At 39.2% G+C, this 12,334-nt stretch overlaps 1 protein-coding gene across 1 annotated transcript in view; it reads left to right on the top strand.

Moving 5' to 3' along the window:
• Positions 1-12,334, top strand: part of KIAA1328 (KIAA1328 ortholog) — a gene marked incomplete at its 5' end in the record, with an annotated part of 154,704 nt that overhangs the window by 37,658 nt on the left and 104,712 nt on the right. Inside the window, one exon of the mRNA XM_015565556.1 lies at positions 11,932-12,059. Coding sequence (XP_015421042.1) covers positions 11,932-12,059 — 128 coding nt within the window. The remainder of the gene's footprint in view (positions 1-11,931; positions 12,060-12,334) is intronic.

Raw genomic sequence — 12,334 nt, 5'->3', positions numbered from 1 at the left:
GAAAATGCTATGTATTAGCACTTTCTTTGCAATAAAGTGACACCATTAAATAACATTTTGATGATGCTCTAAAGAGTAGTAGGGTGTTAAAACTTTTTTGGAGCATTAACTTTGTTATTTTAATGTAAAAATCCATGGCTTGAAATGACTTGAAAATACTGAAAATTATTTGAGAAATTGGAGGCTTACCAATCGTCTCACCTACATTGTATAAACCATACAGTGCCAAATATGTGCATGTACTCTACGGATAATAGTCATGTTTAGAATGCAGGACTGCTAGAGAACCTCAAGTCACACTGCTTTTCTTGTATAGATAAGGAATAGATATTTGGGAGTCATCAGCGTACATTAAATTTGAAGCTATTGTAGAATATAATGTTGTGGAAAGAGGTAGTGAAAATGGACTAGGTCCTAGGGCATTATCTTAGGGAATATCTGCATTAATGGTGGGTAAAGAAAGGGAAAGTCAGTGAAAGAGATTTTAAAAGGAGTAATCTGTCAGGTAAAAGCAGATGGGTCAGTAACTCAGGAGGAGAGATCATTTGAAGAGGGAAAAAGTGGCAAGGAGGATAAAAACCCCAAATCAGGTGGTTATATTTAGCAATTAATAGATTAGATGATATTTGTCAATAAAACAGGGAAACATACTGTACTGGGCCAAAACTTAAATTGGAAATTCATCTACACTTAGACAATAAGTGTAGATGAATCTTTTAGAGTTTTGGTAACAGTGGGGAGGAGAGAGAGATGTTGGCAACTTAAGAAGAAAGTATATGGTGAGTGCTTTTCTTAGGATGTGCTTCATTGAAGGCTTATGGGAGAAGCCAAAAGCTACCCTCTTTCTGCTCCTTTTCTGGGACTCCAATGGTACAAATGCTGGATCTTTGGTTATATTCACACAGGTCCCTGAGGCTCTGTTTCTGTTCTTTTTCAGTCTATTTTCTCTTCATTGTCGAATTGGATAATGTGTATTGTTCTATCTTCAAATTCACTAATACTTTCCTATGTCCTCTCCATTTTTTTTTGAGCCCCATTGAGTAAGTTTGGGTTTTTTTATTCTGGTTATTGTACTTTTCAATTCTAAAATTTTCATTTGAGCTTTATATTTTGTATTTCTTTATGAGACTTTTCATTGTTTTAAGCTTTTTTTTTATAATTGCTCATTGAAGCATTTCATGATGGCTACTTTAAAAATCCTTGCCAGATAAGTCCAGCATCTGTGTCATTTCAGTATTGGCATCTGTCGATTGTCTTTTCTTATTCAAATGGAAATAGATTATTCTGTCTCTTGGCATGGCAAGTTATTTTTAGTTGTATTCTCAGTGTTTTGGGTGGTAAGTTATAGTCTTATTTAAATCATCTCTTTTAACAGACCTTTTCTGACATACCAGTGGGGGGAAGGGGACTCCACTTCATTACTTTAGGTGAGGAAGGAATTTCATGGTCCCTACTCAGCCTCCTTTGACACCCGTGGAGGGGGTGCTTCATTACTGCTGGGTGGGGGGAGGAATTCCACTCCCTACTAGACCTCTCCTGATACCACCCTGGCTGAGAAGCACAGGGGCGTCCCAGATGGCCTCTGCTATTCCTGCTAGTAGGTTGTGAAATTCTTGGCTTTCCACTTAGCCTCCTCTGGCACTACCCCAGTGGGGCGACACCTAATTAGAGCTGGATGGGATGGAGGGTCAGCCTCCCTGGGAGGCCTCTACTGATAATCATGAAGGATGTGGTAAAGGGAGTGACTGCGCCCTATCATCAGATAGGGATCAAAGCACTGGCTCCCCACTCAGTCTGCTCTGATACCACCTCAGCAGAAAAGGGGCTGGGGTAGAGGAGCACCAAGAAGCCTTAGTCCTTGCGGATGGAGGGGGGTGGGGATGGAGTTGCAGTGTACTCTACGGGCTTGGCTAGAGTAAGACAGTTCCTGTCTAAACATTTTCTCTTTTGCTAGGCGAGGCCCCTTTCCTTTCCTTTTCTTTTGGCTAGTGAGAGCAGGCTGCTCTCGTGTTTTTCTTTCCATGTCCATTGGTATTTCTGGGCTGTTGACTTCTCGAACACCCAGTCCAGGGTATATGAGGCAAAACAAAACTAGGCCACTCACCATTGTGTTGTTCCCCAGGTTCCGAAGCCTTTGGCCACTCTATCGCCTTCTCTCCTTTCTGAGTCGTCTTATGTTTGTTTTATATATGATGTCCAGGGCTCCATTTGTCTGGAACCAGAAATCCCACTGTACTTACTTAATTTTTTTCTTAAAATTTTTTTTTCTGGCCTGGTCAGTGTGGTTCAATCCCAATCAGGGCACATTCCCGGGTTTCAGGCTCGTTCCCCAGTACAGGGCATGCAGGAGGCCGCCAATCAGTGTTTCTCTCATCAGTGTTTCTATCTCTCCCTCTCCTTTCTTCGCTTTAAAAAAAATCAATAAAAACATTTTTTTAATTCTTTTTTGGCTGCTAACATTGACTCAATTTTCTGAACACATCCAATTATATTTATGTATTATCTTAGTCCAAAAGAAGATATTTTTCTTCCTCCTAATGCAGACAAGGGTGAACTGATTTAGCTTAGACTGATTTTTCAAGAATAACCACCACTAGACAGCCACTAAATAGAGAAATTTTCTATTTCATAGTGGAATTGCTTAAAACAGAAAAGTAAAGTAAAAATCATTGGCTTTATTCTGGTCATTACTTTTGATTTGTACAGTAGATCCAATTCTCCTTTGTTAAGCATCCTGTATAATAAAAGCCTAATATGCTAAGTGTCAGACCATTCATTTGACCGTTCAACCAGTCACTATGATGTGCACTGACCATCAGGGGGCAGATGCTCCCAACCAGTAGGTTAGCTTGCTGCTGAGGTGCGGCTGATCAGGACTGGGCAAGATGGGCCAGACACACCCTGGAGCCCTCCTGCGGTCCCTCCCCAGCCCCGATTGTGCACCGGTGGGGTCCCTTGGCCTGGCCTGTGCCCTCTCGCAATCCAGGACCCCTCAGGGAATGTTGGAGAGCCAATTTCAGCCTGATCCCCACAAGCCGGCTGAGGGACCCCACTGGTACACAAATCAGTGCACCGGGCCTCTAGTGTATAGATAAAAACCTCGGTCTCAGGAATTGTTCTTTTAAATATGGCCTCTTGGATTAACTTATTTGGCAGTCAGTAATGTTAAAATAGTAAGGCAAAAACCTAACTCTTGACTTTAATGACATTGTCAAACTTTTCTCCTTGAGTGTTTTGGGTATTTCTCTATAATATTTCTTGAGTGGAGGGTCAAGCAAATAATCTGGTACTTTACCAGTTCTTAAAATATCACTCCACTAAACAGTCCACATAAGCTCAATTATATTAGGAACCAGTGAAGTGAAGTTCTTCATAAAATGCTTTATTACCTTCGGTCTTCGTAGCATTTGCTGAGTTTAGATAATAAACCTGCACATAGGAGTTACTTAATTTTTCTCTGAGCAGTAATTTACATTTGTGAGCAGTAGCCTCAGTCATTTTTAAAGAGGCAAGAAATGAGATATTCCTACTACTTTTTCTAATTTAACCTTAAAATGTTAGATGTGATTCCGTTCTATAAGAACTCTCCTTTTTCACTCTAGTTACGAATATTATGTTATAGCAATTGTTTAATTTTTACTGAGAATTATTATATTGGGTCAGATTTTCAAATCACATTAAAAAGAGCATGCAAGTGTGGTGAGAATGCTATTCCCTAAGGCCATAGCTAATGGTCAGCAATGTTAAACTGGATTCAGAAGCTATATTGTAAAAGTGGGCTTGGGCAATGTAGAGGATGGATATCTATTTGAAAGTAGAAGAGGAAAATGTGGTTGTTTATTTTTTTCTGTGGACTCTTCCCCCAGTTTAAATTCTCAAGCCCGACAGGTAATATTTGCTAATTGTTATTAGTACGGTAGTCAGCCACAATAGAAATGTTATACTGCTCTGGAAATCTAGACTACTGCTTCCTTCCAAAGGAGAAAATGGGGGTTATTTTGCATCTCATATTTTATTTTCTATATGCTTCTTTCCAGAACAAAAAAGGGAGGCCAAAGAGAAAAAACAACACTGTATCCTAAGGATAGATTAAAGGGAGGAAAGAAAGGAGTCCAGTAATGTATTGCACTGACCATAAAGGGGAAGGGCGGCCTCCTCCTGCTGACACGCAGGAGGGAGGGCGCTTAGAGATGCTATGTACTGGGTGATGATGTGGTCCCGGACCAGCAGTCAGCATCACTCAGAAGCTTGTTGGAAATGTGGAATTTTAGGCCCCACCTCGGATCTACGGTACCAGTACGCTTTGACAAGATTCACAGCTGATTCCCGTGTACATTACTGTTTGGGAAGCATTGTCCTCTAATGATTCTAGGACTTTATTCCAAATCTCAGCTCACTGGCAAAGCATCCCAAGGTTAACCATTAACTGGTTAACCATTCTGTGCTGCAGATTCACTTGTAAAAGAGCTAATAATAATAGTACTTTGTGTTTTTTATTATTTTGATGAGATCAAATATGAAAATATCTTTAAAGCACTTAGAAGTGCCCACCCCTACATAGAGGTTATACTGAGTCATCCTCAGATACTTTAATTCAAGTACCTATTCTTGGTGATCAGCATTAATTGTGCAATAGGTGGTGGTGGTATCTGACTCTCATAAGAGAACTCTAATGAGGAATCTGAAGAAGAGAGGAGTGACAAGGACAAAAGTTCTAAGAGCTGTAAGATGAACTATATGAGGAAAGCATAATGCCACTGGATTACTTCGTTTGGCAAAGAGAAGATTAAGGGACCTCTTAAATTCAGTTTACATTTCCACTCAGAAATGAATGGTCTTACATAGCAGCATAAATAGTTCAAATAGACAAATGTAGGAGTCTGAAGAGAGGGAGGTATCATATATATATTGATATTGACAGTTTGTGGAGGGTTTTAATTTAATGAAAAGAACAAAGCTCTTCCGCTTAAAGATAGGGAGCAGAATGAGATGGCTTCTTCTTAAGACGCTTCAGCCTGTTCCCTATGGCTGGAGCTAGTAGGCCCAGCCTGGCGTGTTTAACTCTGCTTCACAAAGCATTGTACACAGTTTCTCGTCAGAGTCTAGAAATCTTAGAGTGCAGACTGCTTTTGGTGGTCTGTATTGTCAGGCATTTACCTGTTCTGAAATTGGAAATTTTCAAGAGTATAATCCTTGTTACTGCAGTTCACCTTATAAAGTAACTTCTGGTTGGGGTAGGAGTGTGATAACAGCCTTTCCCCGTCAACGCCCCCTACAATTCTAGGCTAGTGCCTGCAACTTTTAAAAAAGGCTGAATTGATTTAAAGCAGCTTCCAAATGGAGAAAACACTTCTTCAGATCTAACTGAAATATGGAACCTTTAAACAAAAGATAAATTTTTAAGCAGGTTAGAAGCAAGAGAAAAATGCATGGTTTTCAATAGAAATGTTTTTGGGCCCTAACCGGTTTGGCTCAGTGGATAGAGCATCAGCCTGCAGACTGAAGGGTCCCAGGTTCGATTCCAGTCAAGGGCATGTACCTTGGTGGCGGGCACATCCCCAGTAGGGGGTGTGCAGGAGGCAGCTGATAGATGTTTCTCTCTCATCGATGTTTCTAACTCTCTATCCCTCTCACTTCCTCTCCGTAAAAAACCAATAAAATATGTTTTTAAAAATTAAAAAAAGAAATGTTTTTGTAACCTTGTCTTTAATGTCTACCATGAATGCTTTAAAATGTATATGCAGAGTATTATGTGAAAAGAAAACTGTAAAAAAATAAAAAGTCTGATCAGTGTGGCACGTTGATAGCCTGCTTTTTAGGCTATCTGCATATGAACTTTTAAATTAGGGTCCTTACCTTTAAAGTTGGAGAAATTAACCTTGGGTCTTTATTGTGTAGTTGTTTTCCTGAAAAACCTCAGGGTCTAATGATCTGAGCAAAAGACAGTCTAAATGGTCTCAGTTCCACCCTAGCCTGTTTGGCTCAGTAGATGGAGTGTCGGCCTGCGGACTGAAGGGTTCCAGGTTTGATTCTGGTCAAGGGCACATGCCCAGGTTACAGGCTCGATCCCCAGTAGGGGGCTTGCAGGAGGCAGCCGATTAATGATTCTCCTTCATCATTGATGTTTCTGTCTCTCCCTTTTCCATCCTTTAAAGCTCACATGTTTATTGCTGTTTAAACAGACTGAGTAGAGTCCAGAAGAAACTGGGTGTGAGGCACTTGACTCTTTCCTTTTGTAAGTATCCAGAACATTGAGTTTTCCCCTGTTTGTTTTAGAGATTTCTTCTCCTTCCTAGTGATAACTATCATCAGGAAATTGAAAAACTCAGTGGCTTTGCAAGGAATTTGCCATAAATTTCTCTTTTAATTAACGGGGAATTGCAGACTTGTATCAGTGGGTTGTACTCCAGCAGAGATCACAACTTAATAAAAGAGTGTACATACACTCTTGCCTATCTTCGCTAATCAGTTCATCTGGCATCAGTTTTTATTTTACCAACAAACAATTTTCAGTTGCATATATTATCATTGAGTACCAGACTACGTATATTATTTGGACCTTAGTGTTCATGTCAAAGAACATGCAGGGGTTTTGAAAGGAGAGAAAAGGACATGCCTGTGAGGAAAATGTGGCATGGTCGGGAAGCATACTTGCTTTAGATAGGAAAATCTTGTGAGATTGGAACAATTTAAAATTTTTAATGAGTCAGTATTTTTAGCCTTCCTTTTGGCTAGTTTAAAGACCACATGGTCTGTCTCTGGTTTGTTTCAATTCTAAACTCAAAGCTAACATGAAATTCAATAGGCACTCCTTTGCCTTGATTCCTTTATTCATTCCTCTAACATTTGTGGCATGTCTTCTGTGTTCTAGAAAGATACCAAGATTAATATACTCTGATTTCCGAAAACATTCAAGCCACTTCAGGTAATGGTAATATAACTGAATAATTTTAGCTCTCTACCATTCACTAAAAGAAAGGTGCTGGGAGGTCAGTGAAAGCTTGGAGGAGGAGATGAAATAAAAGCAAGTTTGAAAGGATAAGTAGGAATTTTGTCACATTGGGGGCAGGCAAATATAAGCAGAATCCATATTATATGCTGTCTTTACATATTATATTTATTATATTTATTATATTATATTTATTATATTATATTATGTTATATTGTATGTGGGTATTCAGAGTGAAAGTAGTACCTGCTCCAGTGAAAATCTTGAACTTCTATGTTTCCCTGGGAGTCGGTGACTAATCGGTAGCTTCAAGTTGCAGCCTCATAGTCAACTATTTGTATCTCAAGGTGACCCTAAATAAAACATCTCTTTCTGTCCAGGAGCTTCTTTCTTTGATATGAAAATAACATAACTTTTGTCTATCAAAACATTGGGGGAAATGGTGAACACCTAAGAAATGTCACACTTGTAGCTTCCTCAAGAAGCTTCCTCTACTTTCAGTCTTTAACTGGTGTGGCCTCTGTAGCATTCGACACAGTTGACCACATCTTTTCATTGATTCCTTTTTCTCTGCCTGCCCTTTATTTTGTTACATTGGTCCTCTTCTCTCAATTTGAACAGTTTTTTTCTACAAGAGGTTTTCTGTGGTTCCTCGGTCATTTAAGTCCTCTTAGGAAGTGCTAGCATAGCACTACATAATGTTCTTGCCACTACTCTCATCAGATGTTATTATAAGTATGTGTTTCATTACCTGCCCTCATAGCTGGATATAGGTTGACTTTGAAAAAATATTAAGCTTATTTAGATCACTGTTCAGTCTGTTGTTGTTACTGTTGTTTTTAAGATGCAGCGTATTCAACAAGCTCTTCTAATTACTGTATTCTTTGAGCTTAGTAACCTCTCCTTTCATTATGAACCAGTTCCTCTTCTACAGGCCATCTCTGGTCCCTTTTTTGCTAAAGATTAATAATGAGAATAACGAAGCAAGTGGTTATTTATGCAGTCATGATTGACAAGGTTATTAGAATAGGAATCTGCCCAGAAGTAGTGATTAGGTTATGAAAATGTTATGGAATACTGAAACCAATCACCATTTTTGACATTTAAGAAATACTATTCCCACTTTAATCATGATGACCTGTTGTAAAAGTATTTATACAGAATAATCTCATTGGATAGTAATTTTTATACCAACAGCATACATAATTAAGTGTAAGGGTGAGATTCAGAAATGATCTGAAAGAAATATGGGCCTTGGGAGGAAATTTCCACAATGAGAAGTAAGGAACAGACTCTTGGATAGAACTGTCTGTCTCCTAGACACCTGATCTACACAGTTAGGTGACCTTTTCTGGTATCTCGTTGTGGTTTTGATTTGCATTTCCATAAATCTATATCTTCATCCTGAGCACTTCACAAGTTTGAGGAGCTGTTGGAAGAAGTACCCCAGGTTAGGTTGCTATGTTCTTCATACTAGACCAGTGGTTGGCAAACTCATTAGTCAACAAAGCCAAATAACAACAGTACAATGATTGAAATTTCTTTTGAGAGCTAAATTTTTTAAACTTAAACTATATAGGTAGGTACATTGTTATTAACTTAATTAGGGTACTCCTAAGGCTTAGGAAGAGCCACACTCAAAGAGCCAAAGAGCCGCATGTGGCTCGTGAGCAGCAGTTTGCTGACCACGATACTAGACTGTAAAAAATGTAAGAAGGTATATGGACAGAAAATGTCCTCATGATGGTTTTATTATTGAAACACTGACTTAATTAACAGTATGCAAAAACCAAGCAAACAAGACAAAAATCTAATTATATTTCTTTATATTTAATACTAGTGTCCCAGTACATGGATTTGTGCACAATGAAAGGAAATTAATTAGAAGAAATATTTTAATACTGCTATTCGCCCTTTCTCTATAATAGAAGTGTCAACCAGATTCACAATCAACAATGACAGATGGAAACACATGCGATTGGGGCCAGCGAGAGCTTTATATGTATCACGCATGGACGAGTCAACTTAGCCTTTTATATATAGAGAGAGAGAGAATAAACTTGCTTAATTAGACCTGCTTTCTGATGTAACTAAACTTTTTCCAGCCCAGTGAAGCACCCCAACTTCTCTTTCAGGTAATTGTCAGCAACACAGCAGTAATTAACAACACAAAGCAGGTTATTATTGTAGATCATGCAGGGAGAACAAAGGGTAAAATATTTGACTGTAGCAGTGTTCGACTATATTCTGCGCAGTGAGAAAACCTGAAGTCATTTTCAAGGTCCACCATTTCTTACTTCTTTTCAGTCAGGTCAAGTTTCTAAACTTTCTAAATCTCCATTTTCCAGCTAATGAAAAGAAAATGGGATTCTACCGAGTCTCCTGTCTACCTACTGCAGGACTTCTGTGAGGATCAAATGAGATGAGTCATGGGAAAACACTTCACAAACATTTGGTTAAAGTGTAAAATGTTTGCACCTCGCTATAAAGCAAGTCGTGTTCCTGGGCTGAAGAAACTCCAAGGAGGCTGGTCACTAGGGAGAGGAAGCTGGGCGTTGCTACATGATGTCATTACCTGGTGCCCAGTGTCCATTTCCGGGCTGGGCTGGGCTGGGGCTGCATTTTGTGCCATGGGATCTTGGCAGCCTTGGCTGTGATTTGGTGGGGTGTCACTCTCGGGTGGTGGTGGGTCCTGTGTCCCACTTGAGGGAAGCTGAGTGTTGGTTTGTCGGCATGGTGCCATTATTTTTAAATGGCCATTGTGCATCATAGCAGCTCCTGTGTAGAGTCTCTGCCCCCTGGTGATCAGTCCATGTCATAGCTACTGGTCGGATGGACACTTGGCCATATATAGATATAGATATATAGATATAGATATAGATATCTGTCTATCTATATATTCAAACTTTGTAAGTTAGGCAGTAGTTATTTTTACCAGACTAATACGATCACTTCTACCCTGTATTTGTTTTCCGTGGGTTTGTTTTTGCTAACAGCTTTATTGAGATATAATTCATGTATAATAAAATTCACCCTTATAACGTATATGACTCAATGGTTTTGATGTATTCCTAATGACAGCATCTACCTCCAGAGCATGTTTATTACCTCCCCCATAAAATTCGTAACCGTTAGCAGTTGCTTCCTGACTCCCCACACCCCTCCCAGACCTTCACAACCACTAATGCACTTTCTGTCTGTATGGATTTGCCTGTCCTGGACATTTCCTTTTTTCCCTGCAGTTTTTCTCATATACTAGGTACTTAACAAAGTTGGAGAAGGGAACAAAAAGTGGCCATGGATGTATGTAACTGTTACTGTGACCTGGTATCGTTAGAACTGAGTACTGTTCTTTCCCCTAGCTCTGTGGTCGGCAAACTGCAGCTCGAGAACCACATGCGGCTCTTTGGCCCCTTGAGTGTGGCTCTTCCACAAAATACTGACTTCTGTGCATGGGCCATGAAGTTTCAATTGCACTGTTCATGTGCGCCCACACGTGGTATTTTGTGGAAGAGCCACACTCAAGGGGCCAAAGAGCTGCATGTGGCTCAAGAGCCGCAGTTTGCCGATCACTGCCCTAGCTTATTGGAAGAGGTATTCAAAACAAAAAGAGCAACAGTTTCATATAAATGAAATCATATAGTATATAGTATTTTGTGTCTGGCTTCTTTAGTGTAATGTATTCAAGGTTCATTTATTTAGTAGCAATACTTTGTTTTTTTTATGGCTGAATAATATTCCATTGCATACTAGTAGATATACCACATTTTATTTATTCATTTATCACTTGGTGGACATTTAGGTGTTTTCACTTTTTTACTATCTTATATAATAAAGAGCTAATATGCTAATAAAACTGGATGGCAGAACAACCTTCCAGAATGACCAGTGGGTGGGGCTGCAAGGACCAAGGCGGCAGCCGGGGATGTGAGGGCCGAGCCCCTTGCACAAATTTTGTGAATAATGCTGCTTTGAATATGTATATACAAGGTTTTACGTGGGTACATATTTTCAGTTCTCTTGGCTCACATGGTAACTATCAACTTTTGAGACACTGCTAAATTATTTTTCAAAGCAGCAGCTTCATTTTATGTTCCCATCAGCTATGGAGAAGGGTTCTCATATTTCCATATTCTTGTCAGTGTTTATTATTGTCAGTCTTTTTTGTTATAGCCATCCTGGTAGATACAAAGTGGTATCTCGTTGTGGTTTTGATTTGCATTTCCCTAATGGCTAGTGATGCTAAGTATCCTGTCTTGTGCTGTTTGGCCATTTGTATATTTTCTTTGGGGCAATGTCTAGTCAAGTCCTTTGCCCATTCTTAATTAGACGAGATCGGGCGCGTTCAGGGTGGTATGGCCGTAGACGCCCATTCTTAATTAGGTTAATAGTGTTTATTGTTGAGTCATGTAAGGTCTTCTTAGGTTCTGGATATCAGTCCCTTACATATATGATTTGCAAATATTTTCTCTCATTGAGATTGTCTTTTTAATTTCTTCCTTTGAAGCACAAAATTTTAAATTTTGAAGTCCAATTTGCTTAATTATTCTTTAGTTGCTGTTTTTTAAGTGGTCCTTACCTAATCGAAGAAACAAAGATTTACTTTTATGAGTTTTATAGTTTTAGCTCTTGCATTGAGGTCACTGATCCCTTTTCAGTTAGTTTTGTATATGATGTGAGGTAGAAGTCCAACCTCGTTCTTTTGCATGTGTTTGCATTTGTTTTTATTTATTCAAATTTAAATGTTTAGAGAGAAATGTCTCTTAAATGAGATACTCATTGCTACTCTTCGTGAATGTTATTTCATTGGTGGGGGTGGAATACTTTTACTGTGTTCATCTGAAGAATGCACTTACCTGCACTCTTACCTAATATGGGTGCATTTCTGTCTCTTTCTGCTTATTGGGATCTACAGAGCAGCACTCATGGATGCACTTTGAATCCGTTTACTAGGTCTTTTTCCCCTTAATTTGCAATCTCACCTCTTCAGCTGCAGTATAGAGAATGCCAAGATCTTCTAAGCCTCTATCAAAAATATCTATCAGAACAGCAAGAGAAGCTCACCGTGTCTCTCTCAGTGCTTGAAGCTGCCAGAATGCAGGAACAACAGGTAAGAGTCTTTATTCTTACCTTTCTTGTCTTTATTGGATCAGCATGACATCAGAAGAGTCATTTGCCTTGTACTTTGTCTCACAGTATATACAGGGTGAGCCAAAAGTAGGTTTACAGTTGTTTGTATGAAAAATATAACAGTTAATAAATAATAATATACAAACTCTGTTTCGGGTACTCACAACTGTAAACCTACTTTTGCCCCACCCTGGAGGAATGTTGTCTTAAAACATGGAGGTGCAGCATGTGATTGAGCCAGTGTCTTTTTTTTAA

Source organism: Myotis davidii, unplaced genomic scaffold (assembly GCF_000327345.1).
Source record: "Myotis davidii unplaced genomic scaffold, ASM32734v1 scaffold259, whole genome shotgun sequence".
NCBI lineage: Eukaryota > Metazoa > Chordata > Mammalia > Chiroptera > Vespertilionidae > Myotis > Myotis davidii.
The sequence above is the reverse complement of the archived record's forward strand: the minus strand, read 5'-3'. Positions and strand labels throughout refer to the sequence as shown.